Below are 23,305 nucleotides of genomic sequence, written 5' to 3' on the forward strand. Positions count from 1 at the left end.
TCTAATTCAACACTATCTCACTACCCAAGCAGAAGCAAAGTTCTGACCATTAAATCGAGATATTGATTTGATTCACATAAGAGATAAAAGATCTGAAGATAATATCAAAATTTTATTTCTGGAATAGCTAATTTTGATTTTGGAAGATCTAAGGAATAGCTCGCTGATATTGATGAGATCTTAGAAAAGCTAAATATGATATGCTAATCTAATAGTATTGCAGGAGTAAATTTTAGATATTATTTTCGGATCTTTTATATTTTATACACACTCCCAAAAAGTCATGTGATTCACGTCTTTTGGGATGCACAGAAAGGAAGCGAGACGAATGATGTAAATTTGTGTCAAATTTAAAACACGTTGGTGTCTGATTCAGGAATATCGATCACAGCTCGTTTTCGTGCCCTTTAACATGTAAAATTACATTTTTTGTTCAATACATTATCAAGAACACGTTTTTGTGTCATTCATCACGTCCACAGTAATTTTCATTATTTTTAAGAGTGTATCTTTCAAGCTAATATCACTTTTGTATGTCCATATCAAAATTTGCTATTGCTTAGCTTTTTTCGCCTACTCGGGTAAAGACTATTATTGCACTTTTTTTGAGCTGCATTGCTTTACAAGGGAACGGGTCATTCGGGGAAATGGCTTCGGAGAAACGGGCCATTCGGGGAACTGGAATTCAGGCAAAAGTAGCACAATCGCATAATCTATGTCTTTTAAAATGGTCCCGTTTTTGTTTTTTATTTGTCCCGTTTTTATCTGGTTGGCTTATGGTCAGCCTACATCACCTTTTCCCGTAATAAAACCTGCAATTGTAGTAGTGAGAAGATTTATATTTGACTCCCTCTTACTACTATATGCAAACACAAAGCACGTGGTATATCTGTCAAAACACTGGATGGCATTTAAACATGCCCTGTATTCGAATATAAAGCCAATATAGTGCTTATTTAATGCCTGTATGCATCAGGCTTAGAAGCATTAATGATGCTGTAATAGGGTTTGCAGCGGAAGTGCTGTTATAAGGTGTGTAAGCATTTGTGGTGCTATTATAATGCATGTACGCATCTATGATGCTGAGTAAGGGCTTATTATTAGTGCTTATGGTTACTTGGGTTAATGACTATTTTCTATCTGCCTCTCTTTCATTCTGCTGTGATTTTTTATACTAACTCTCATTTCGCCTGAGTTGAAGCTTAGGGATGCTTCAACCCAGACGCATTGACAAAAAGGAATAAAATTCCCTGCAGGTTGAAAGAGAGGCAGATAGAAAATAGTCATAAGTTACTAAAAATTAGTCATTCTGTGACTACCCGTGTTTCTGAGTGAACACAACATCGCGTTTTCCGGAGTTCTCACAAATCTCGATTACTTTTTCAAATCGACGTAAGTAACTTTCAAACGGTTTTGAGAAAGTTAATTAAGAAGAATCCCACCTTTCTTCTAAAACTGTTATAAAATGAAACCCCTTTTTAATTTTTTTTTTACCGTGTACATCGCTCAAATTTTCCATGCAATCAGCTCTCGTTAAAACACTAGGTAGTTCCTATCATTTCCCACAAAAAAATGTATGACAAAATGATAAGCCGTTTCAATAAGTTATTTACGACGTTTTTGTACCAGTGTAAAATCGACTAAAGTAGAGTTTTGTTTTGATTCGTGGTTAAGTCACTTTGTCTCCCATACAACGGAGCGGCGAAAGTAGCGGTGAGGTTGCGAAAGTGGAGAATCTTAAGGCCGGAGCACAATGGATCCGGTTAGCAATCCGGATTTTTGACAACTATTTTAAATGGCCGTGATCATATGGATCAACGCACAATGCATCCGGATTGAGTTTGCGGTTTGGTACTAAATTGTACTAAACGCAACATCGACCGCAAAGTCAACCGGAAGATTTGACTCGTTTCAAATCTTGCGCTTGACTTTGCGGTAGACGATTTGTTTTGTTTATCTTTTTGCAGTGCGAGAAGCAGCTCGGTGTGCAGGAGAACTTCAGCTTTACGGTAATTTTCAGCTGTTTTGTAAAGGTAAGTTAGTTTATTTTATGTTTAACTAATAGTTAATTATCTAGGAAGAATGCTCTATGTATTTTCCATCGCGTTTTTGATAAATTGCTAGCGAATTCCGGCGAACAATCTCTTTGAAGAGAAGAAATTTTCACCCATTGCCTACCAGCAAGAAATCTCTTCGAAGAAATTGTGCGCCGGAATTCATCAGCTGGTAACGAATTCCGACGCACAATTTCTTCGAAGAGAAATTTTCTTGCTGGTGAGAAGGGGAACAAAATTTATTCTCCCCGAAGGGATTGTGCGCCGGAATCCGCTACCTGTTGTGGTATGTTTCGAAATTTTCGCGTTTTTTTTCGGTGAATGATGTGGTTTTCACAGTTTGGGCAAGTCCAAGTCAGCGGGTCTCCAATTAGACTATTGATTAAGACTTTGGATCAGCAATCCGGAGACGGCGGGTTCGATTCCTGGTCCGGTCGATAAAGAATATTTACCGACACTCCTTACATAGAGTATCAATTAATAACTATGGAATGCTAAATGCATACTAAGTTGAAGAGGCGCGCTAAGTTTCATGGTGAACGTAGAGCCAGAGAGAAGAAAAAGAATGGGAAGCCAGTTCAAAAACCCAGATTATGTACACCTATGTACACTATTGAAGAATTTCATTTATTTACAGGTTCAGTGTCCTGGTTGATTCAGTAACCGTACCTCCGCCCAAATGGATGAGAGTGAAACCCAAAATACTGTAAGTACAATCTTCAAAAAAAAACTAATAACATAGTGGTTGTTAAATTAAGTAGACCGCGTTTAGACAATAAAAGTTTTTAAAATGTGTATGGATCATAAACTGTGGTCAGTTAAGTCTACGAAGTTTATGAAAGCATTCTAAACTTATTTTTCAGTATGATGCTCATATGTGTAGCTGGAATTTTGTTAAAAATAATTTGTAAAATCAATAGTAATCACACATAATGGGCTAAACAGTTATATGTTCATTGTCGGAGTCGGATTTCAGATTCGGAGTCGGAATTGGAATAGGATTCAGAGCCGGAGATGAAATCGGAATTTGGAGTCGGATTCAAAGTCGGAGTTAGAGTTCAGAGTCGAAGTTAATATCGTAGTTTAGTGTCGGAGTCGGAATCGGATTCGAATTCAAAGTCGGAGCCGTAGTCGGAGTTTGAAGATCAGAGTCGGAGTTCATAGCCGAACTTTGAGTTCATAGTCGAAGTCTGAATCGGATTTCAGAGTCAAAGTTTGGAGTCGGTATTCGGAGTCGGAGTTTGGAGTCAGAATTTGGAGTCGGAAAATAGAATCGGAGTTTGTAGCAGGAGTTCATAGTCGGAGTCGGAATTGAAGTCGCAGTTCAGAGTCGGAGTCGGATTCGGAGTCGAAGTTAAAATCGGAGTCAGAGACGAAATCGGATTCAGAGTCGGAGTTCAGAGCCAGAGTTCGGAGTTCAAAATCAGAGTAGGATTCAGAGTCGTAGTCGGAGTTCTATGTTCAAATCGGAGTTGGAGTTGAAGTCAGTCAGAATTCAAAGTCTGAGTTCATAGTCGGAGTCGGAGTTCGGAGCCGGAGTTCATAGTAGGAGTCGGAATCGGAGGTCGGAGTTCGGAGCCGGAGTTTATAGTTGGAATCGGAGGTCAGAGTTTGGAGTCGGAGTTTGAATTTGAAGTCGGAGTTCGATGTTCAAATCGGAATCGGGGTTGGAGTCGGAATCGGATGTCGGAGTTGGAGTATAGAGTTCAAAGCCAGAGTCCGGAGTTCAAAGTCAGAGTCGGATTCGGAGTCTTAGTCGGAGTTCTATGTTCAGAGTCGGAGTCGGGGCCGGAATTTGGAGTCGGAGCTCGGAGTTGGAATTCAGAGTCGGAGTTTGTCGGAATCGGAGTTTGGAGTCAGAATCGGAGTCGGAGTTTAGAGTCGTAGTTCGGAGCCGGAGTTCAAAGTCGAGGTCGGAGTTGGAGTTTGGACTTGAAGTTCTAAGTCAGAGTTTGCAGTCGGAGTTTGGAGTCGGAGTTCAGAGCCAGAGTTCGGAGTTCAAAGTCAGAGTCGGATACGGAGTGCTGAGTCTGAGTTCGATGTTCATAGTCGGAGTCGTAGTCGGATTTTTTAGTCGGAGTTCGGAGTCAGAGTTGAAGTCGGAGTCGGAATTCAGAGTCGGAGTTTATATTCGGAGTCGGAGTTTGAAGTCGGACTTGTGAGTTTGGAGTCGGAGTTCGAAGTCGGAGTTGGAATTCAGAGTAGGATTTTGTCGCAATCGGAGTTTGGAGTCAGAATCGGAGTTGTAAGTTCGGAGTCTGAGTTTGGAGTCGTAGTTCGGAGCCGGAGTTCATAGTTGGGGTCGGAGTCGGAATCGGATGTCGGAGTTGGAGTTCGAAGTCAGAGTTTGCAGTCGGAGTTCAGAGCCAGAGTTCGGAGTTCGATGTTCAGAGTGAAAGTCGTCGGATTTTTTAGTCGGAGTTCGGAGTTTATAATCGGCGTCGGAGTTTGCAGCCGGAATCGGAGTTGTGAGTTCGGAGTCGAAGTTTGGAGTCGGAGTTCGGAGTCGGAGTTTGGAGTTGGGATTCAGAACTTCAGAACCACAGTTCGGAATTCAAAGTCAGAGTTGGATTCGAAGTCGTAATCGGAGTCGGAGTTCGATGTTCAGAGTCGGAGTCGGAACCGGAATTTGGAGTCGGAGTTCGGAGTCGAAGTCGGAGTCGCAATGCAGAATCGGAGTTTAGAGTCGAAGTCGGAGTTTGGAGTCGGAATCAAAGTTGTAAGTTCTGATTCGGAGTTTGGAGTCGGAATTGGAGGCGGAGTTCATAGTCGGGATCGGAGTCGGAATCGGGGGTCAGAGTCAGTGTTTGGAGTTCGAAGTCAGTATTTGGACTCGGAATTCAGAGTCGGAGTTTGGAGCCAGAGTTCGGAGTTCAAAGTCAGAGTCGGATCCGGAGTTGTAGTCGGAGTCGGAGTTCGAAGTTTAGCCACAGTTACGAGTTCAAAGTCAGTGTCGTAATCGGAGTCGGAGTTCGATGTTCAGAGTCGGAGTCGGAGCCGGAACTGGAGTCGGAGTTGGGGATTTTGTTTTATTATCGAACACTTTGGGCCGAAGGGTCTCCGATTTTTATGAAATTTTGACCAGAGGTAGAGGTCATGGATATATGATCAAAAGTAAAATTCAAAAAAATCATAGTGGGCTATTTTTTCGGAAAAATCTAGGTGAATTTTCACGATTTTTCGAGATTTTCCAAAATACTTCAAACTTTAAAAAATTATAACTCCTTAAGCAAGCATCGTAGAACAAAGAGCAATCCAATAAAAATACATTGAGAAAAAAAATTAGTGTAAAAATGTTCACGGTGTTGAATAAACTTTTTAAAATGCTGATAAAAGTACCGTCTGTATCATAGATTTTCTTGAACAAAATGTTTTTATTTTATATTCATAATGCTCTTTCATTCGTTCTTTGACTCTGACTTTGAAATTGGAGACTTTTACCGTTTTAGTGATATGGACGAAAAATTAACGAGCAGTCACAATATTTTCTTAGAAAGTCATCAATTTGAAAATATAATTTCAAATTCATTCGATGTAACAGTAGGTAAGCTGTTAGTTACGAGTCGTTGCTAGACAATAAATAAGTTTTAAGGATTATGTACAAATTACGTCAAGCTTTTTGGGGTAGGACAGTATCGCAGAACGTGATGACCTAGCCGGAAAAATAGCCCACTATGATTTTTTTGAATTTTAATTTTGATCATATATGATACATATATATCATATCATGACCTCTACCTCTGGTCAAAATTTCATAAAAATGGGAATTCTGAATCGGAGTTTAGAGTCGAAGTCGGAGTTTGGAGTCGGAATCGGAGTTGTAAGTTCGGATTCGGAGTTTGGAGTCGGAGTTCGGAGTCGGAATTCATAGTCGGGGTCGGAGTTGGAGTTTGGAGTTCGAAGTCAGAGTTTGAAGTCGGAATTTGGAGTCGGAATTCAGAGTGGGAGTTTGGAGCCAGAGTTCGGAGTTCAAAGTCAGAGTTGAATACGGAGTTGTAGTTCAGAGTTGGAGTCAGAGTGGGAATCGGAGTTCAGAGTCAGAATTTGGAGTCGAAGTCGGAGTTTAGAGTCGAAGTCGGAGTCACAGTTCGGAGTCGGAACTCATAGCCGGACTTGAAGTTGGAATCGTGGTTCGGTGTCGGAATCGGATTTCGGAGTCGGAGTTTGGAGTCGGAATTCGGAATTCAGATTCGGAGTCGGAGTTCAGAGTAGGAGTTCGGAGTTCAAAGTCAGATTCGTTCATAGTATACCGTTGATCTTCATCATCAGGCCAAGGACTTGGCTCTCCCCATCTCCCAATATATTGCTGTGTGCGTTTGAGAAATCTAAATGCGCTTCAAACGCGATAACAGCGGTAACATAGTGAAACCAAGGACAACCTAGCAACTATCGTAAAAATCACGGCAGGCCTAGTAAGAAAAATCTCTCACTGATATCGCATTGCATATTGGAGAATCTTGCCACATTTGAGATTTGCATCTCAACTGCACACAGCAATACTTATGGCTGACATGTGATTCTCGTATTGGGTAGTACGGACGCAGCTGAGAAGAAATGTCAAATCAAATGAACCTCGCCTTGCAGATTCCTTGACCATTTCGGTCAAGAAATAACTTTGCACTGAACTGAAATTCCTTGAGCGATTCCGTTTGATCAGCATACCTAGCTATTCACTGTACGAGTTGTTATTACAAACCTGTCTTCAATTAAGGCACTAGTCAGTATGGAAATAACTTCAAGAGCAACGATACAGTGATACGAGAATCACGTGTCCGTTCGTGGTATTATGCAATTTGTATAGGATACTAGTACATGTTAGCCAAATGTTGGCAAATGCTCATATTTGCTAACGATATATGTGTATTTACAGGAGGAAGAAACCAGCAATGTCAACGAACGAATCATTGCATTCGTGAAGGAACATAAGGTTCTCTACGATAAAACGTTGCGAGCATACAAAAATAATAACAACAGAAACAAGCTTTGGGTGCAGCTTGCATCAGAACTCGGAATGGATGGTAAGATTATTGGATTATTTAAGCTATTTCTTGTGGTACTTTTCAAATGAACCTAACATTGTGATACTCTCCTCTCTCCTTTTCATTATGTTCTTTGGATGTACTTCTAGTTTAAGACATTGCTCGCATAAACATTGAAAACGGCATAAAAGCCGTTGGTTATTCCTGAACACATGAATGTAAACACCTTTGAGAGAAAGAGCAAACCGTTCTAGGGCTTTAGTTTATACGTACTTAGAAACAACGAGCAACCAACTTGGCTACCAATGACTTATTGGACGAGAACATACATTGTGCGAGATAGTCTCTTGAGCTATGCTGAAAGAAATGAGCGAATTAGAAGCAAAGGGGTGTAAGTGACAACCCCTTCCGACATTCAAAGTTTTTCGTAAATTTTTCACTCCATACAAAATATATGGGACTTCATTTTAAACCCAATTTTCTCCGATTTATTGTAATTTTTCTTTTCGACGTAAAAATAAAATAAAAAGATCTGAAAAGCTAAAAAACTGAACATTTTTTTGAATTTCTACTTTTTTTTGGCGTAACGTCCCCACTGGGTCAAAGCCTGCTTCTCAGCTTGGTGTTCTTTGAGCTTTTACACAGTTATTTACTAAGAGCTTTCTCTACCAATGATCATTTTGCATGTGTATTCGTGTGGCAGGCACGAAGATACTCTATGCCCAAGGCAGTCAAGAATATTTCCATTACGAAAATATCCTGGACCGGTCGGGAATCGAACCCGTCACCCTCAGCATGGTCCTGCTGTATATCCGCGCCTTTACAGCTTCGGTTATGTGGGCCACAATTTTTTTACATGCTTAACTCAAATTCAACAAAAATGTCACTTACACCCCTTTGCATCTGGACCATATTGTAGTAAACGAAAAATGTGAAACGATAGAAGAGAGAGTCCTCAACAATTAGATAAGTCCTTTTGAAAAATTCCGCCTGATTTGTCCATTTTTCTTTATATAGCTTGTGCATATTACTCTATTATTAATATATTATTGTCCATATTACTATATTTACAAAATTATAAATATATTATGACCCAACGAACATGAGTAATATGATTTTATTTACCCACTTGCCCCTGGGTACTGTATATGTGAAATACAGAAATTAATTACCTGTTCTTGTATGAAACTGTTATTCATTATCTCAGAAACAGCGTGTCACAGATTACCAAATGCCTTACGGTTTTATCACTAACTATGCAATTTGTTTGATTTTTATATGCTTGATTCTCATTTTCCTAGAAATATTTTTTAATATATATGTATATATTTTTAGCAAAATCGTTAACAACGCGCTGGAGATCTTTAAGGGATCGGTACGTGAAAGAGTTGAAAATAGCAGATCTCAATCATCGATCAGGAGCAGAGGCGAATGACGCAGACGATTCATGGGAATTTATGGAGCACATGGCATTCTTGAAGGAACACGTCGCCAAGAGAAAGTAAGTGCTCTTAGTTTGATTTTGACCATATGACGACACTTAAGGAGTTCTGCGAGTCCGTATTTTGAAATAAACATTATCAATATTCGACACAAGTAACATATAAACCAATTTGGTTCAATATCGTCAAATAGGAATTATTTTGTGATTATCCTTTTATGTTTTATAGAATCATATCTCACATGAATGGGAATTCATTTTTCGTCTGAGTTCAATTGACAATTATACCACACGATTTTTACTGCCTGTGATCGCATATCAGTCCCATATGGATTTTCGTCGGTTTTGAGTTAACAACGGTTTTGACCATCAATATGCGTATATTTTCATATTACTTGATAATGTTTCACACTTTTATCACAGAAATGTGAAAAAGACATCAGGCCAGTTTGTCCTATTATGCAAAGTAACCGTATATCAGTCTCACAATAAAATTTAACCGACCAGAAACCAAGATAAGGATGTTATTTTGATATCGCCCTATTTTTCTGTAATACATTATAATATTCCATCTTCATTGTGGTTGACTTCTTTATCTTACATGTACTGATTGTTTGAGTGTGATTTTTCAAACATTTACATAGAAAGTAGAGTTTCAAACTTTGAAGGCGATTTTCTCAATGTCTACTTTTTCTATATGGGACTGATATGCGATTACAGGCAGTTTAGATACATTATATTAAGGGAATTCACTGAACAGCATAAACTGCGCAACTAATGTCGTTTTCGTTTTTGAGCTCGAGTGCTACACCGTTACACCGGGAAGAAAGCGAGTGTAGATATTTGCTTTGATGTTTATATTCAAACGGTCGATCTACACTCGCTTTCTTCCCGGTGTAACTGTGTGGCACTTGAGCTCAAAAATGAAAACGACATAAGTAACATTTGTTACTGATATCAAAGCAATCTTGTAAACTCTTTTGAAAAATTTCCAATGAAAGTCAAACAGATTTGCCGAAATATACACACAATTTATCAAAAAATCTTGGATTGATTGTTTATGAGAAACAATAAGCTATAATTTTACTACTGAAATATCTCAGAAATTTCAAATAAAATACCAATCCAAAATTTTGAAATGTTTGTTGTTTTTTTTTTTGTATTTTTCTGTATATTATCCAAATTAGGTTAACGAATTAAGTAAAAAATTGCTGTCTAATTTACACGCATTCTCGCAGTTGGGAAAAACGAACTTCACTTGCTGAAGACCCGCGCGTTCATTGTTTGGCACATTATGATATCGTACGTCATATTATGAACACAGTGTTTTCAAAGTAAAATGCGGAATGGAGAATAAAATGCATAGTGCGTATTCGGACATTTCATGAACATGGAGCAGTACAAACGCTTAGTACGGTGGCTGTGCCGGTACTATACAGTCGTTACACAATTATGGGTCACACACAATTATGGGTCAATTGCATTAGAAAAGCATGGTAAATTGACTTTCCCAATTGTGTGATAACTGTTGTATCTATATCTGCTCTCCGAACACTACAGTCATCACACAATTATGGGAAAGTCAATTTACCATGCTTTTCTAGTGCAATTGACCCATAATTGTGTGTGACCCATAATTGTGTAATGACTGTACATTTCAGTGCCATTCAGAACCTCAAAATCTTCGTTTTCTAATGGCCTTGCGTAGCACCATGCTTGGACTATTTTAACTAAAAATCATATCAACAAGAAGGCATAAATATTTCCACTTTTGTGGCACATGAGTTTTTTCTGTAATTATTCCAGTGATTCCTGCAAGACCGTCTTCTTAGTTTTATTTAGAAAAAATACAGGGTTGTTACAATAGACTTATAGACTGCTCACTCCCACAGAAAATTTGAAAACACGGACCGCGGTAAACGTCAGTCAAATTTTCGTTGAGAGCAAGTAGGCTGGCATACATTCGTGCAGAAGTCCATAGCGCGGATTTCGCGAATTTCGCGGTTTTTGCGGATTTGGCGCGGATTAGATGGGAGAATTGGTCCCTCGCGCGGATTTGATTTGCAACGTGTTTAAAAATATTTTTCCAATATTAATGAAAGATATTTTATCCGTAATTATCCGTAAGGCCGTTACAAACATTTTTCTCACTTTTTGTCACACTGCTATTCCTTGGGTCGAGGGAGGGGGGATAATAAAAAATAAGCATTTAAATTGAAAAATATTAAAAACTCAACGGATTTGTTAAAGAAGTTGCTTGAGAAATTCTTGCGGAAGTTTCACCAGATTTTTTCTTCAAAGATCCTCCAGCAAATCTTGGAGAAGTTTCTCCAAGATTTCTTTTGGAAGATGCTTACGAAATTTTTCTAGAAGTTGAACAAAAAAATCTCACACAAGATGTTCCAGAAATTATTCCTACGGTTCCTAAAGGAGTTTCTCTGCGAGTTTCTTCTGCAATTCCTCCAAGAATTCATTGCGGGATTCCTTCAAGAATTCCTTCTGGGATTTTTTCAGGAATTCCTTTCCAGTTCCTCCAGGAGTTTCTTCTAAAAGTTCCCTTTAAAAGTTCCCTCTGAGATTCTTCCTGGAGCTCCTTCTGGGACTCCTCTAGTAGTTCATTTTGTTTTTTTTTTTCTGGAATTCCTCCAGGGACTTCTCTAGACATTCTTTCTAGAATTCATCTGAGTTCCTTTTATGAGTTCCTTATGGGATTCTTCCAAATGAGCTCAAATTTTTCCACAAAACATTCTATATTAAAGTTTATAATATGATTTAGCAAATTTTCAGATAATTTGGCCAATTAACACCAATAAAACAATCGGGCGATACCTCAAAATTCATGGATCGTTGGAACATAAAAGAATTTAATCTTCTCAAGTTCCTTGAAAAACTTGGCAGGCATAAACTTGGCCACACCGGATATTTTTTGAGAAATGGTAACATAATCATTTCCATTGAGCCGATACAAATATTATTTTTCTTTTATGTTAGGTAGCCCCTATCGGGTATACGAGGGGGCGGATGAAAAACTTTAAGGAATGAAAAATAACCAAAAACTATTGAAAAATTGAAAGAAATAAAAACACTTGAAAAATTTAAACTCATCAATCATCAACATTTTCTTTCTACACAAATATTTTCAGATTTTTTAAGGTGAGTGGGGGCGGATAACGTAAAAAATAAAGTACATGTATCAGCTTTATGTGAAAGATAAAAGGAAATAGTCCTTCAGACTCCCTGGTTCATGTAATCTGATCTTACCGTATCGGCTAAAAATATATAATAAATATTCCGTATTTAGCTAAAAATATGGTTTGAGTAGAGTATTATTTCCATGAGTCCATGGAATCATAAACGCTAAAGAGACCAAAGAGGCCTACGGAAATATTCTAGGTGTAAAGTAAATGCATCAGAATAAGAAAAAAATTTATTTCATGTTGCATTTGAGGGATTATTTAACTCAACGACACAGAGTAATCGTCTAATACATACTGCTTTTTAATTTGAAGATTTAGTTGTGCACAATTATAATAACATCAATTTCTAATTTTTGTGATATTAAAATGACAAAAATAACAGGGTTCTAAGATCTAAATCTGTTTTGCGCTTTTTAAAATACTGATTTTGTATCCCCCTTTTTCGCAACAAACATTTGGCTGCCATCATTCTACAATCAAATTTTTGCCAAGTCTTTTATGCATATCTTCAAATTACTGTTATTTGATTTACCATAAAATGATAATAAGTTTGATAAGAAAGGACTGATAAAATCGGGTTCACACTGTCTTTCGAAAATTTGACAAAAAAAACCAGTTGTGGTTGGCGCGGATTTGACGCAATTCTGATTTTTATTGGCGCGGATTTGGCGCGAATTTGATTTTGATCGGCGCGGATTTGGCGCGAAAAATGTTTCAGGTTTCTCGTAACAACCCTGAAAATATTCAAACATTTCTTCAATTATGTGTCTGGAATTACCTAAGTTTGTTATATTTTGTTCAGACTACAAACTGAATAACATGTTATTCAAATTACCGCCACGAAAAACGTCATCAAGCCAATATCATCTCACTATCTTGAAGGTGTTATTCATCCCTGCCCTATGGTTCAGAGAGGGTTAGGGCAGCGTTCTGCCAACTTGGTCGAGGCAGAATTCTTGGGAGAACAAGTCAAGGGTTGTTGAAAGATTACGTAACGTCATTCTATTGTAGAATCAAACTTATAATGTAGCTCACCCCCAGCTTAGCTATTCAAATGATCGTTAAATCTATACATTGATGAAGCACTCGCGTATTTTTTGACAACATTTAAGGACAAGTTACGGAATATTTCAACAACCTCATCAATCCTGAAATGAGATCTTCTTCTAATTACGTAAGACAATGTTCAGAACTACTCGTTTTCTAATAGAATATCTTCTTGTAAGAATAACATAAATCTTTGAACGTCGCTAATATCCTAATTAGGTTTTTCCCCTAAATACTTACGTAACTAAAGGAGCACCTCTTCTTTAAAGTGCCAGAGTGAAGGGTTGAGCTTGTAGGGATCCCTTGAAGACGGGATAAAAAATCATTAATTCGCGATCATGCCGCTGCGTCTTGTGAGGAGGATAACATGTCGATTTAAAAATTGAGCTTGAGCTACACATCCTACTACACAACTACGGTACAATAATTTAATGATTCTTTGTCCAAGTCCGTGGAACCATTCTGAACAGCCGCTGTGAGAATACCACATTAATCTGTCACATGCAACGAATGCCATGCCTGAGCAGGGAACGTCCATCAATTACGTCCAGCATAATAAGCAATTTTCATAACAATCAATTTTTATTAGATTTTCAGTCCGTGGATGGTTCCAAAAACAAGTTTTTCTTATTCCAATAACTAGTAAAAATAGATATCGGTGCTCTTTGTAGCCGAAATTTGCAATGAATTTCAGTAAATTTCATAGTCGGATAGCAATAACATCATCAAGTCTGTTCCAAAACCCTAGTCCCACACCCAACAATCATCTACCTATCGAATGGCGTTTGTGCGACCAGCAAAGGTTATTCAGCCATTACCCCTCCTGTTATCGGCTTTGGACTGACTTGCGCTCTCATTGCCCCACCAAATGCTGCAAAATGAAAATGAAACTATCTTGAAGGTGTTATTCATAGTAATACTTTGAATAACATGTTATTCAGTTGCAGTCTGAACACAGTATTAGAAAAAGTTGTCCAGGAAAGGCATTTAAATTTCATCAAAAATTACATTGGGAATGTACCTTGGCATTATCCCAATGTTGAATGATTCTAGTGAATAATCAGAAATTTTTCATGAGCCACGAGCTGAAAATTTAATCGATTTATCAATCACTAGTGGTGGTTTGGTTATTCTAATTTTTGCTCTCTAAAATGCAAGGATTGGCTTCGATGTATACACACGTTTCCCCCATGGGGCTGTTCATAAACTACGTAGACTCATTTTTGGCCATTCCAGACCCCCCCTCCCCCCTCGTAGACTTTCGTCCATACAAAAATTTTAAAATTTGTATGGACCGTAGACTTTGGCCAGACCCCCCTCCCCCCCTTCGAGTCTACGTAGTTTATGGACGGCCCATTCTGGATATGATCCAAGGCTTCCACATATTAGGGGTACCACTAAAAAATTTGTTTATGATTTAAATGTGAACTAAAGATCCCTGGCCTGATGATGGGGGTTGACGATACTAAAGTGAAGTGTTTGACTACATTTTGACAACATAATATTCGTTAGTGGACTTATCACCTTAACACCACTTTAGAACACCTCTGACGATTCATCACGAGTCGGTTGCATAGCAAACAAAGTATGGTGATATGTCTCGGCATGCTTATCAGATATACTTTATGAACTTGAGGTTCCGCCAGGGCTCAGTAGGGCTTAACTCTTTCCTTTCCATATTACAACCGTTTCTTTTTAGTACGGTTCGTTTTTTCGCTGTAGCTCAGTCAAATTTTAATCAATAAAATTGGTTTGCTATACACGATTAGATATACCGAGTGTCTGTCCGTGTGCAGAAATTCAAGTCAATTGGTTCAAGGTTGACAGAGTTGTAGCGAGGAAGCGACCCGTTCAGAAAGAGAATCGGGCGTATATAACTACTTTTGGACCAACACTAGTTCTACCTATTCAAATTTGAAGAATGTTTAATAATTAATATTTTTTATAAATTGATTAAGTATAACTTAAGTGACTTTTGACTTGACTAGACTTGACTAAGACTTGTTATAATCTATAGTCGAACATTTATTTAATATTCAATTTTCAAATTATTGATAAATTAATAGTGGACTGTGATGTAATGAAAGGAAAGGAAAGGTTCATAGTTAAGTTCCGAAGCCAACGCATCATCAATCAAAAGACACAATGCTGACGTCAATGAGTCTTGACTTGACATTTTGGTTGAAATCTGACTACTTTCATAAGGACAAAACATTAAATGGCACATAAATGCACTGACTAGCAATGAATAATTCAACCAACATAAATATTTGACAGACCTGATATAAAAGCTACAAAACTGTGCTGTAAATTACAAATTAATCAAACCGAATGACTAAAGAATGCTACTCATAACACAAAACGAGTTAGAAGTAAAACAGACAAGAAACCGACTGAACACATAAATGTGATATTTTTCGAAACAAGACACGACCCATTATCTACACCAATAACGCATTGGACGACGCCTGACTTTATGGACAAAAAGATCATATATATACCGTAACATCACCCAATTCCAATCACTCTTTTTTGGTTCCTAATTCCGTTCATGCCATTTGTTTTGCATGGGGTGAACGGAATTAGGAACAGGTAAAAAAGTGGAATTGGGTGATGTTACGGTATATATTTTTAGAGTAAATACAAACGAGGGCGTACAATGACCAGCTATGAAAAACTCAACAAACATAAAACTCTTGTACCGTAAGGCCGCCATTCACCGCTCATCTAACGACTTTCCTGGACGTTTTCTTTTGTCAAAAATTGGGCTTCAAACATAAGAATCCACAATTTGCTTAAAAAGCAAGGTAAAACAGTTGTTATTGTAGGAAACAATACTAAACTATATAGATTTGATATTTTGACTGGAATGCATGTATGACAGTGGAGCAATTCCATGACCCCATTTACCGCTTATGGTGTATGTCAGAGTCCAAACATTGCTTATGTAAGAAATATGTAACGCCTGATAGTATGTTGTAATCTTTAGTATATAATGCGGTGAATCAACAGGTAACAACATTGAAGAAATGTTTTCTAATTTCCCACAATCAAATTTTGGAAAATGGTATATTTGATGCAGTATGCATAAAGACATAATATTTCGTGGAAACTGTTTGAAGTAAACTATGACAATTTCCATTTGCACGTAATATTTCCTCATACAAAAATATAATCCATTTTATTTTGTTCCAAAAGATGGTGTGGTTTTGAAGATATAATAATTTTAGGGCAAAATGAGCGGCAAATGGTGCATGAGCGTTGAATGGCGACCTTACGGTACTAGACTTCTGAAGCAACTAGACAATCAATATCGCACAATCGTAACGCATCATTCCTGACATTTTGGACGAAACTTCGATAAGGACAAGCACAATGAATTTCATATACACTGCCCAGCTTTGATTAAAGTAATAATCACAAGATCACTTGCTGTTTTAAAATACGCGACTAGTAGCTACTAACTATAGAAGAACTTAACAGACAAAATGGACCATACGACAAATGCCATCAACGCACCAGTTTCCGCTCATGCACCAATTTCCGCTCACAATTGTAGAAATCAGATTAACATACATAAATACATTATTTTTAACACGAATACTATTTGACAACGTCAATAGCTCCCATTTGAAGTTGTTTTGCGTTTAGATAAATAAATAATATAAATTTTAAAAATAAAAGATTGGCAAATTTTGGGCGGATATTGGGTTACAAATGAGCGGCAGCTGGTTTTATGTGTTCCAGTTTCCGCTCACGCTTTATGCGTAAGTGTTAAGTAAAAATTTTCAAATTTGCTGGTATTTGTACACAGCGCACTTAATTATAGCTGCACATTCCCGCTGAACTGAAGAACTCCTTGCAAAAAGATACAATATGAAAAATAATACACTTTTTCCGAGAAGTCCCACTTTCATGATGCCATTATTTTTATCGTGAGCGGAATTAGGAACACTTTGGTCTTACACTAGATGCAAGAAAATCAATTGTTTTTTGTAAATTTATGAATCAGCTTTAACTTGCATCTAATTACAAACATGTTGAACTACCTTGTAATACAAAAACATTACAAATTGACTTTACAATTTTTTGATAATTAATATTTTACTGCAAAACTTGTCTTATATGAGCGGAAACTGGTACACTAATGGTACCAAATTTTCCCACCTTCTACCGTAACCTTCCGAGTCAGTTCGCAACAGTGTCTTCTTGGATGCCATATCATCCGTGTACGTCTGGTGAACTGCTTCAGAAAAATTACGTATTCTTTCCTATCCAAGGCCTAGTTTAGAGGGTACCACGTTACCGTGGACGTACCATATTTGACGCGGTTAAGAAAATTCTAAATTCAAACACTTGTCAAATCGTCTAAATCTTTCCGATTTTGTTGAAATTTGAACATATGCTAGCTCAACTATTATAGAATTAAGGAAAAATCAGTAAAAAAATATTAAACGTTTTTTTCTTTATGTTTGATTGACTTTTTGTGGAACACATTAGGTTCCTTAATTGACGCATCAATTCTTCAATGTGCCTAATTTGACGCACTATGTTCCTTATTTGACGCACTTACAAATAATTGCTAAAGTTTAAAGTATACAAGAGTTTCAGTATTCAATAGTTCAATTAATTGAAAAAAGCGCTTTAGAGTGGACATAAAAGTTAGAACCTTTGGAAAAAGTTTTGAATGACGTCATCCGGTAGTACTTTTGCTATGCGTTTAGTTAGTGTAGAAAATAAAACCGGCGATTGAGTTCAATCCATAGTTAAGCATTATTGTTTAGTTTAATGAATTTTCTTCGCGATATCAGACAAGGGCAAGGTTTGAAAACTGTGTTGCGCTGGAACGGGGAAGGTAGTTGCTAAAATAAGGACAAATTGGTCAAAATCTAGAACGAAAACAACCGGTTCCAAAAATGTCCGGTTGAGAATCTTCGTTACTTATAACACGTGAACTACGCGCGCCTACTTGCCCCATGTTCTATGGCACCCTTATGGACCGCGGGACAAATATGCGTAGAACTAACGGCAGTATGGGCCTCGGAATACATCGAGAACCATATATGGGGCCATCCATGAAGTACGTCATGTTATTAGGGGGTGGGAGATGTTCTACCTTCAATTTCAATTCAATTTTTTTAATTTTTCTTCTATTCAAGATGTGACGAATCATATAAGTTTTTTTTAAGGCTCCATATAAAAAGCGTGACCCTACGATGGGCGGGGTTTTTCTAGAAATGGTATTTTTTGTGACACGTATCTCATGGACACCCCCTATTGTATAAATTATACGAAACAAACCATTGAACCTACACCTCACCTCCTGACGCATTTATTGAAGCTTCCTTGAAACATTAGGGGACGTCCATAAACCGCGATAAATTGTTCAATTTTCAACCCCTCTCAACCTCGGCCACATTTATTTTATGAAAAGTGCAAATATTTTGTATGAATCGTTGCGTTTCCCTGAACCTTCTCCTCTTCCTAAAAACGTGACGTAATCTATGGATGACCCTTTACATGTGATTACATAAAGCATTGGGTTGTTCTGCGGACGGATTTTTTGAATGCAATCACCATAAATATTTCTTTTCCTATTTTCGATTCAACAAAACGTGCTGAACAAAATAGCAAATAATTAGGAACATTGTGTGCCTAATTTGACGCACAAGATTTTCATACAAAAATATGTCTTAAACCTTAAAAATAGAAAAATTTCGACGTCAATTTATGAATAAAAGAATATTACTGACTGTTGTTGATGATATTGCTGTAAAACAGCACAATATTTTCATGAAAATTGATTAACAATATTTAGCACATTCACTAAGGAATGAAAAAATTGACGCACTTGTCGGATGCATTTTCAAATAATTTTTATTGTTTGCCTATTTTTACTCATAAATAAACTTTTTTTGATTGAAATCTTACAATAACATGTAAATTAAGATTAAGGAATAAATTTTTGAATGCTATTCTGAACTAGAATTAATTTATAATAAAAATAATTAGAAAATGCGTCAAGTTTGGACCCGCGTCAAATATGGTACGTTCACGGTATTCAGCGTCCGGCTAGTCACCTTTCAAAAAGAAAAAAAAAGATTTAAATGTGAACTGAAGATAAAGCTCAATAAAGTCATTCTTATAAAAATTATTGATGATTTTTAGAGGAATTTAGTTGGAGCTGCTTGACAGCTTTTTGTCAAGGCTGAACCCATTTCTGCAAATTTCATCTTTACAAGGACCAATATCCAGACGGATTAGGGTATGTTCTCCGCTTTAACACTGCATATCATATTGTGCCCAAGTAGATTTAAATTGTTCAATTTCCCTCCCGAAGTATTGTTCTAACTTGAAACTTCATAGTCAGGTATGGGTCTTACCAAATATGCCATTACGTAACTCACGTAAGTTTATGACGTATAAGTACTTCTTGAAAATAACATACACCATATAGTCTATGTTGACAACACAACTGACGACACTTCCAAGATGCAAAAAGTTCTATTGAGGAAATATTAGTCAAATACCAATCGAAGACAACAACCTTAGCTGTGATAGTACCTATGCTGCCGGTGTACGCATAATTGTTCCATGTGACTTTTTAGCAGTTTTGATGTTTTCCGACCAAAAGTCTTGTATTCTACTGTACTTTCAGATAGGCAAATGAAAATAGGTTGTTTGTTCTGAAAATTGTCGAAAAAATACTATGCCACCTTGTCACACCTTGAAAAAAGGACGCATAAATGTAACATTCCAGGAGAAAACCAATGGACGTTAATTATCGCCTTAAAAGTGGAATTTAGGGCTCAATTTTTTTTTTTACTAAACGATCTGGCACACATACTTCATGGAAGCAAATCCCTTTTTTGAACTTTGGACGCGAATCTCCCGATTGTTTTTGCACATAAGACAAATATGGGTCCACATATCCGTAGCATGCTGAGGGTGACGGGTTCGATTCCCGCGTTGTGTAAAGCAAGAGAGGGATAACACCTCTGCGTGTGAAATTCAGTAAATGTCATGTCGGGCAGGTTGAAATCTGAATATGGGGTTCAATAACATAGAAATTCGTTACAGTTAATACAGTGAACTCTCCCTTACTCGATATTGAAGAGACCATCGAGTTAGTGAGGTATCGAGTTACTGAACACTAAATTTTCAAAATGTTCAATTTTCATATTTTGACAAAATATAATCAAAATAATTATTTTAAAGTAAATTAAAGGTAAATGTCACAAAATTCTAAAACGTAATATTTTTTCAAGGTGTTGAAAACACTAATTTTTACTATTTTTCTATTAACTCTAAAAGTTGCATTGCATTCAACCAAAACCAAAACGTAACCAAAATTGCTTAAACTTTAGATTTTATCAAAATTTGAATATGTTTTGAGACTCTTTGGAAAAATATCGAGTTAAAGAGGTGCAGGTGTGTGGAAAATTCAAAATGCATCGAGTTAGGGAAGATCGAGTAAGGAAGGTATCAACTTAGAGAGAGATCATAGTATGCTAGATTGAAGGGACCGTGCATTTCATCGAGTTGGCATTAGCATTAAGCAAATCGCACAAATTCGTAGGTGGCACAGTCCTAGACTGCTGTCTTGATTTTTGAAGAGTCTACGTGAACATTAGGGGAGGGGGAGAAGGTTTGAGAAAAGTCCACGCTTGTCCATGGTAAGATAAGGGAGAGGGTTAAAATAGAGGTCTTTCTGTCCACGTGGTATATGGACGGCCCCCTACTACTCGAGAAATGAACGTGTACTACCTAATAGAAGTATTGCCTAGCGCAAAGACAACACAGATAGGCGACGGCCGGGGGATGCGTTTATATTAGCATATTATCAGACTTATTTTTTTTTTAATACTTTTTGCTATTGGAGCGTATTGCATAACTCCAATTCGTTATTATTTTGAACCCATATATCGTATAAAATATTAACGAAGTGCTTTATTGTTTACAGGACTACGAGTAACTATGATGGGCCAAGCTCAAGTCAGCAAACTGATTTCCACAACTTGGTCGAAGAACACCTTGATGAAGAATCAGAAGGCACACCTTCGCGAACTCCAACATCATCGAGAAAAAGAAAAGCCGATGACGTCGATGATAAAATGTCGGCGCTGTTGGAAAAGTATATTGAAAATGCTTCAAATGAGAAGCACTCGGTATTTGGGAAGCTGGTGGCATGCAAGTTGTCAAAATTCCCAGAACATATTGCTGAAAGGGTAGAAGCTGAGATATTGAATGTTATTTACAACGCTAACGCTAATTATCGAGCGGAAACAAATAATGAGTAAATTTGGCTGTATGCTAAATTTACCATTTTTACTCATTTTGCTTACTTCGACTCATTTTAACTACACCTCGTTTATATTGTTTATTTTTAACATGTTCTGTACGATTGTCTGTACCCATCTGTTCCATGTTCTTGACATATTTGGTCATTTTGTATAGAAATTGGCTATCACTTCTAACTTTTGTGAACACAACTGTGTATGAGAATAGCATGACGGTAAAACCATTTTTCACCACAAATTTCAAGAACACAAAACTAGCAAAGCATGAAGATTCTATTGAATTGATCGATATGTCATGGTATGTATTTTATGCTTAATAATACTTTAAATACATTTAGCGTTCAGTGACGCCTAGACAACATGAAACAAGTGCATCACTCTCTATTCAATTCATATCAGACACTGTCTTCTCCTACACTTCCCAAAAAATACGCTGTTTTTACACGGTACTTAGCAAAAATCTGATAAAATCTATGATTTATGCAAACATTAGTAAACAATTCCTCGAATCTTTGGAAAATCGCTACTACAATTAAGGGGAAAAATTAGCTTGGAATATTTCACAAATGTTTGTCAAAAATTCTTAAAGAGTAAAATTCTGAGTTAAATTTTGACAAAATGGTAAAAAGTCTACGAGAGGGGGAAGATTCTGAGATGACCAAAAATTAGTCTACGCAGTTTAGGAACAGCGCCTTAGATCGAGAGATTAGCGATTCATATAGATTAGTCTCCGTGCTTAACACATCTCAATCCATCCCCCAAATCTGTTACATCTTTTTGCATTATCTCAAAATTTTGAAAGTCTTCCAAAATATTTTTTCTCATTTGGCATATCTTGCGAAAGCAAAAGTATTCTTCGAGGTCATCTGGATAGAGTCATGCCCCTAGCCTTAGATGGATTCCTGGAATTCCAGAGTGATTATGTGAAGAATTCCCAAAGAACCTTTGCGACTGTCTAAGGTAAATAATAAATAGCTGAGCTAAACAGGCCTTTTGGAAATTGTTATTTCTTTTAGTTTTGTCCAATGAATGGTTCAACTCATCAGAATTAACAATTTCTTTGCTCCCTTAGTGAATGACTTTTCCAAAATAAATTGTATTTACCTGTTTTGATAAATTTTAATTTGCTTCTTGTAATTCTGGTTTTCGATAATGCCGCCCTTTATATTTATGCCTTTTGTGCAATTTCGGCTAGAACACCCTAAAAGAAACATCTGAACGACCTTGTGGACGAATGTATACAAGAACTTATATGAAAGTTTTTGAAACTATTATCTACAAAGATAAATTAAATACAAAAGATGAAAAAAGTCTTAAAAATCACAGCGAGAATTCGTGAATATTGTTGCAGGTATGATATCTCGCGTTTAGCATCCATAAGACCGTAACTGAAATAATCGATTTCTCTTCATAGATTTTCTCTTTTGCTTGCTCGGAAAAACGTTTTTCACTGTTTTCCCTGCTTTGCTTTAGATGCAAATCCTTATCTTCCTTCAGCGGATTGCCCCTTGAAATCTACTGGACCCGTTTTGAACTTACCGTAATAAACCAAAGAGAAAATCGATGAAGAGAAATCGTTCATTGCATTGCAGATTTTCGGAACTACTCTTGTCCATTTTCTGGAAGTAATCTTTGTCCTGAACAAGTTTGCCGAAAACAGTACCCTTCCATATGATTTAGTTTACGAGATACATCTCGCCAAAGCTAAACCGGAAGTGTTATAGCGCACTAGCGCCACGTGTTGGAGATTTTCGGAACTGTTCTGCTCATTTTCCGGAAGTCATCTTTGTCCTGAACAACTTTGCCGGAAACATCACCCTTCCATCTGACATAGTTTACGAGATATATCTGCGAAGTTAAGCCGAAAGTGTCCTAGCGCACTCGCGCCACGTGTTGGAGATTTTCGGAACTACTTTTTCCATTTTCTGGAAGTGATCTTTGTCCTGAACAACATTGTCCTGAACAACTTCGCTAAAGACTGTATACTTCTATCTTATCTGGGTTCCGAGATAACTCGCTGCAAAAACATGCTACGATCAACCATGTAGGCCCGAAGCGAGGAAAAACGGAAACCTTTTTTCTTCCGGGGAACGGTCCATTAATTACGTAAGATAATTTTCACGATTTTTCGACCCCCCCTCCCCCCTATGTAAGATTTTTTGTAAAATGTTTGTATAGCACGTAAGATTCTCCAAACCCCCCTCCCCCCATAAACCTTTGCGTAATTAATGGACGACCCCCGGCCGGTTCTCAGCGGAAGTGGCTCAAAATTTCAAAATAAAGGCCC

At 37.3% G+C, this 23,305-nt stretch overlaps 2 protein-coding genes across 2 annotated transcripts in view; one reads left to right on the forward strand and one right to left on the reverse strand.

Annotated features, from left to right (window-relative positions):
- LOC5570044 overlaps positions 1-23,305 on the reverse strand; it is a 76,471-nt gene that overhangs the window by 48,683 nt on the left and 4,483 nt on the right. The gene's annotated exons all lie outside the window — the stretch shown is intronic.
- LOC110677844 lies at positions 1,746-21,384 on the forward strand. Its single transcript, XM_021849507.1, has 5 exons — positions 1,746-2,033; positions 2,692-2,760; positions 6,925-7,072; positions 8,369-8,534; positions 20,682-21,384. Exons 2-5 carry the CDS (start codon positions 2,734-2,736, stop codon positions 21,016-21,018), a joined length of 678 nt encoding a protein of 225 aa, XP_021705199.1. The 5' UTR covers positions 1,746-2,033; positions 2,692-2,733; the 3' UTR covers positions 21,019-21,384.

Source organism: Aedes aegypti, chromosome 3 (assembly GCF_002204515.2).
Source record: "Aedes aegypti strain LVP_AGWG chromosome 3, AaegL5.0 Primary Assembly, whole genome shotgun sequence".
Taxonomy (NCBI): Eukaryota; Metazoa; Arthropoda; class Insecta; order Diptera; family Culicidae; genus Aedes; species Aedes aegypti.

Coding starts and splice junctions, on each gene's coding strand:
- LOC110677844 (XM_021849507.1), top strand. CDS start 2,734: ATGGATGAGAGTGAAACCCAAAATACT. Junction 7,073..8,368: donor ATCAGAACTCGGAATGGATG/GTAAGATTATTG, acceptor ATATATTTTTAG/CAAAATCGTTAACAACGCGC. Junction 8,535..20,681: donor GAACACGTCGCCAAGAGAAA/GTAAGTGCTCTT, acceptor TATTGTTTACAG/GACTACGAGTAACTATGATG.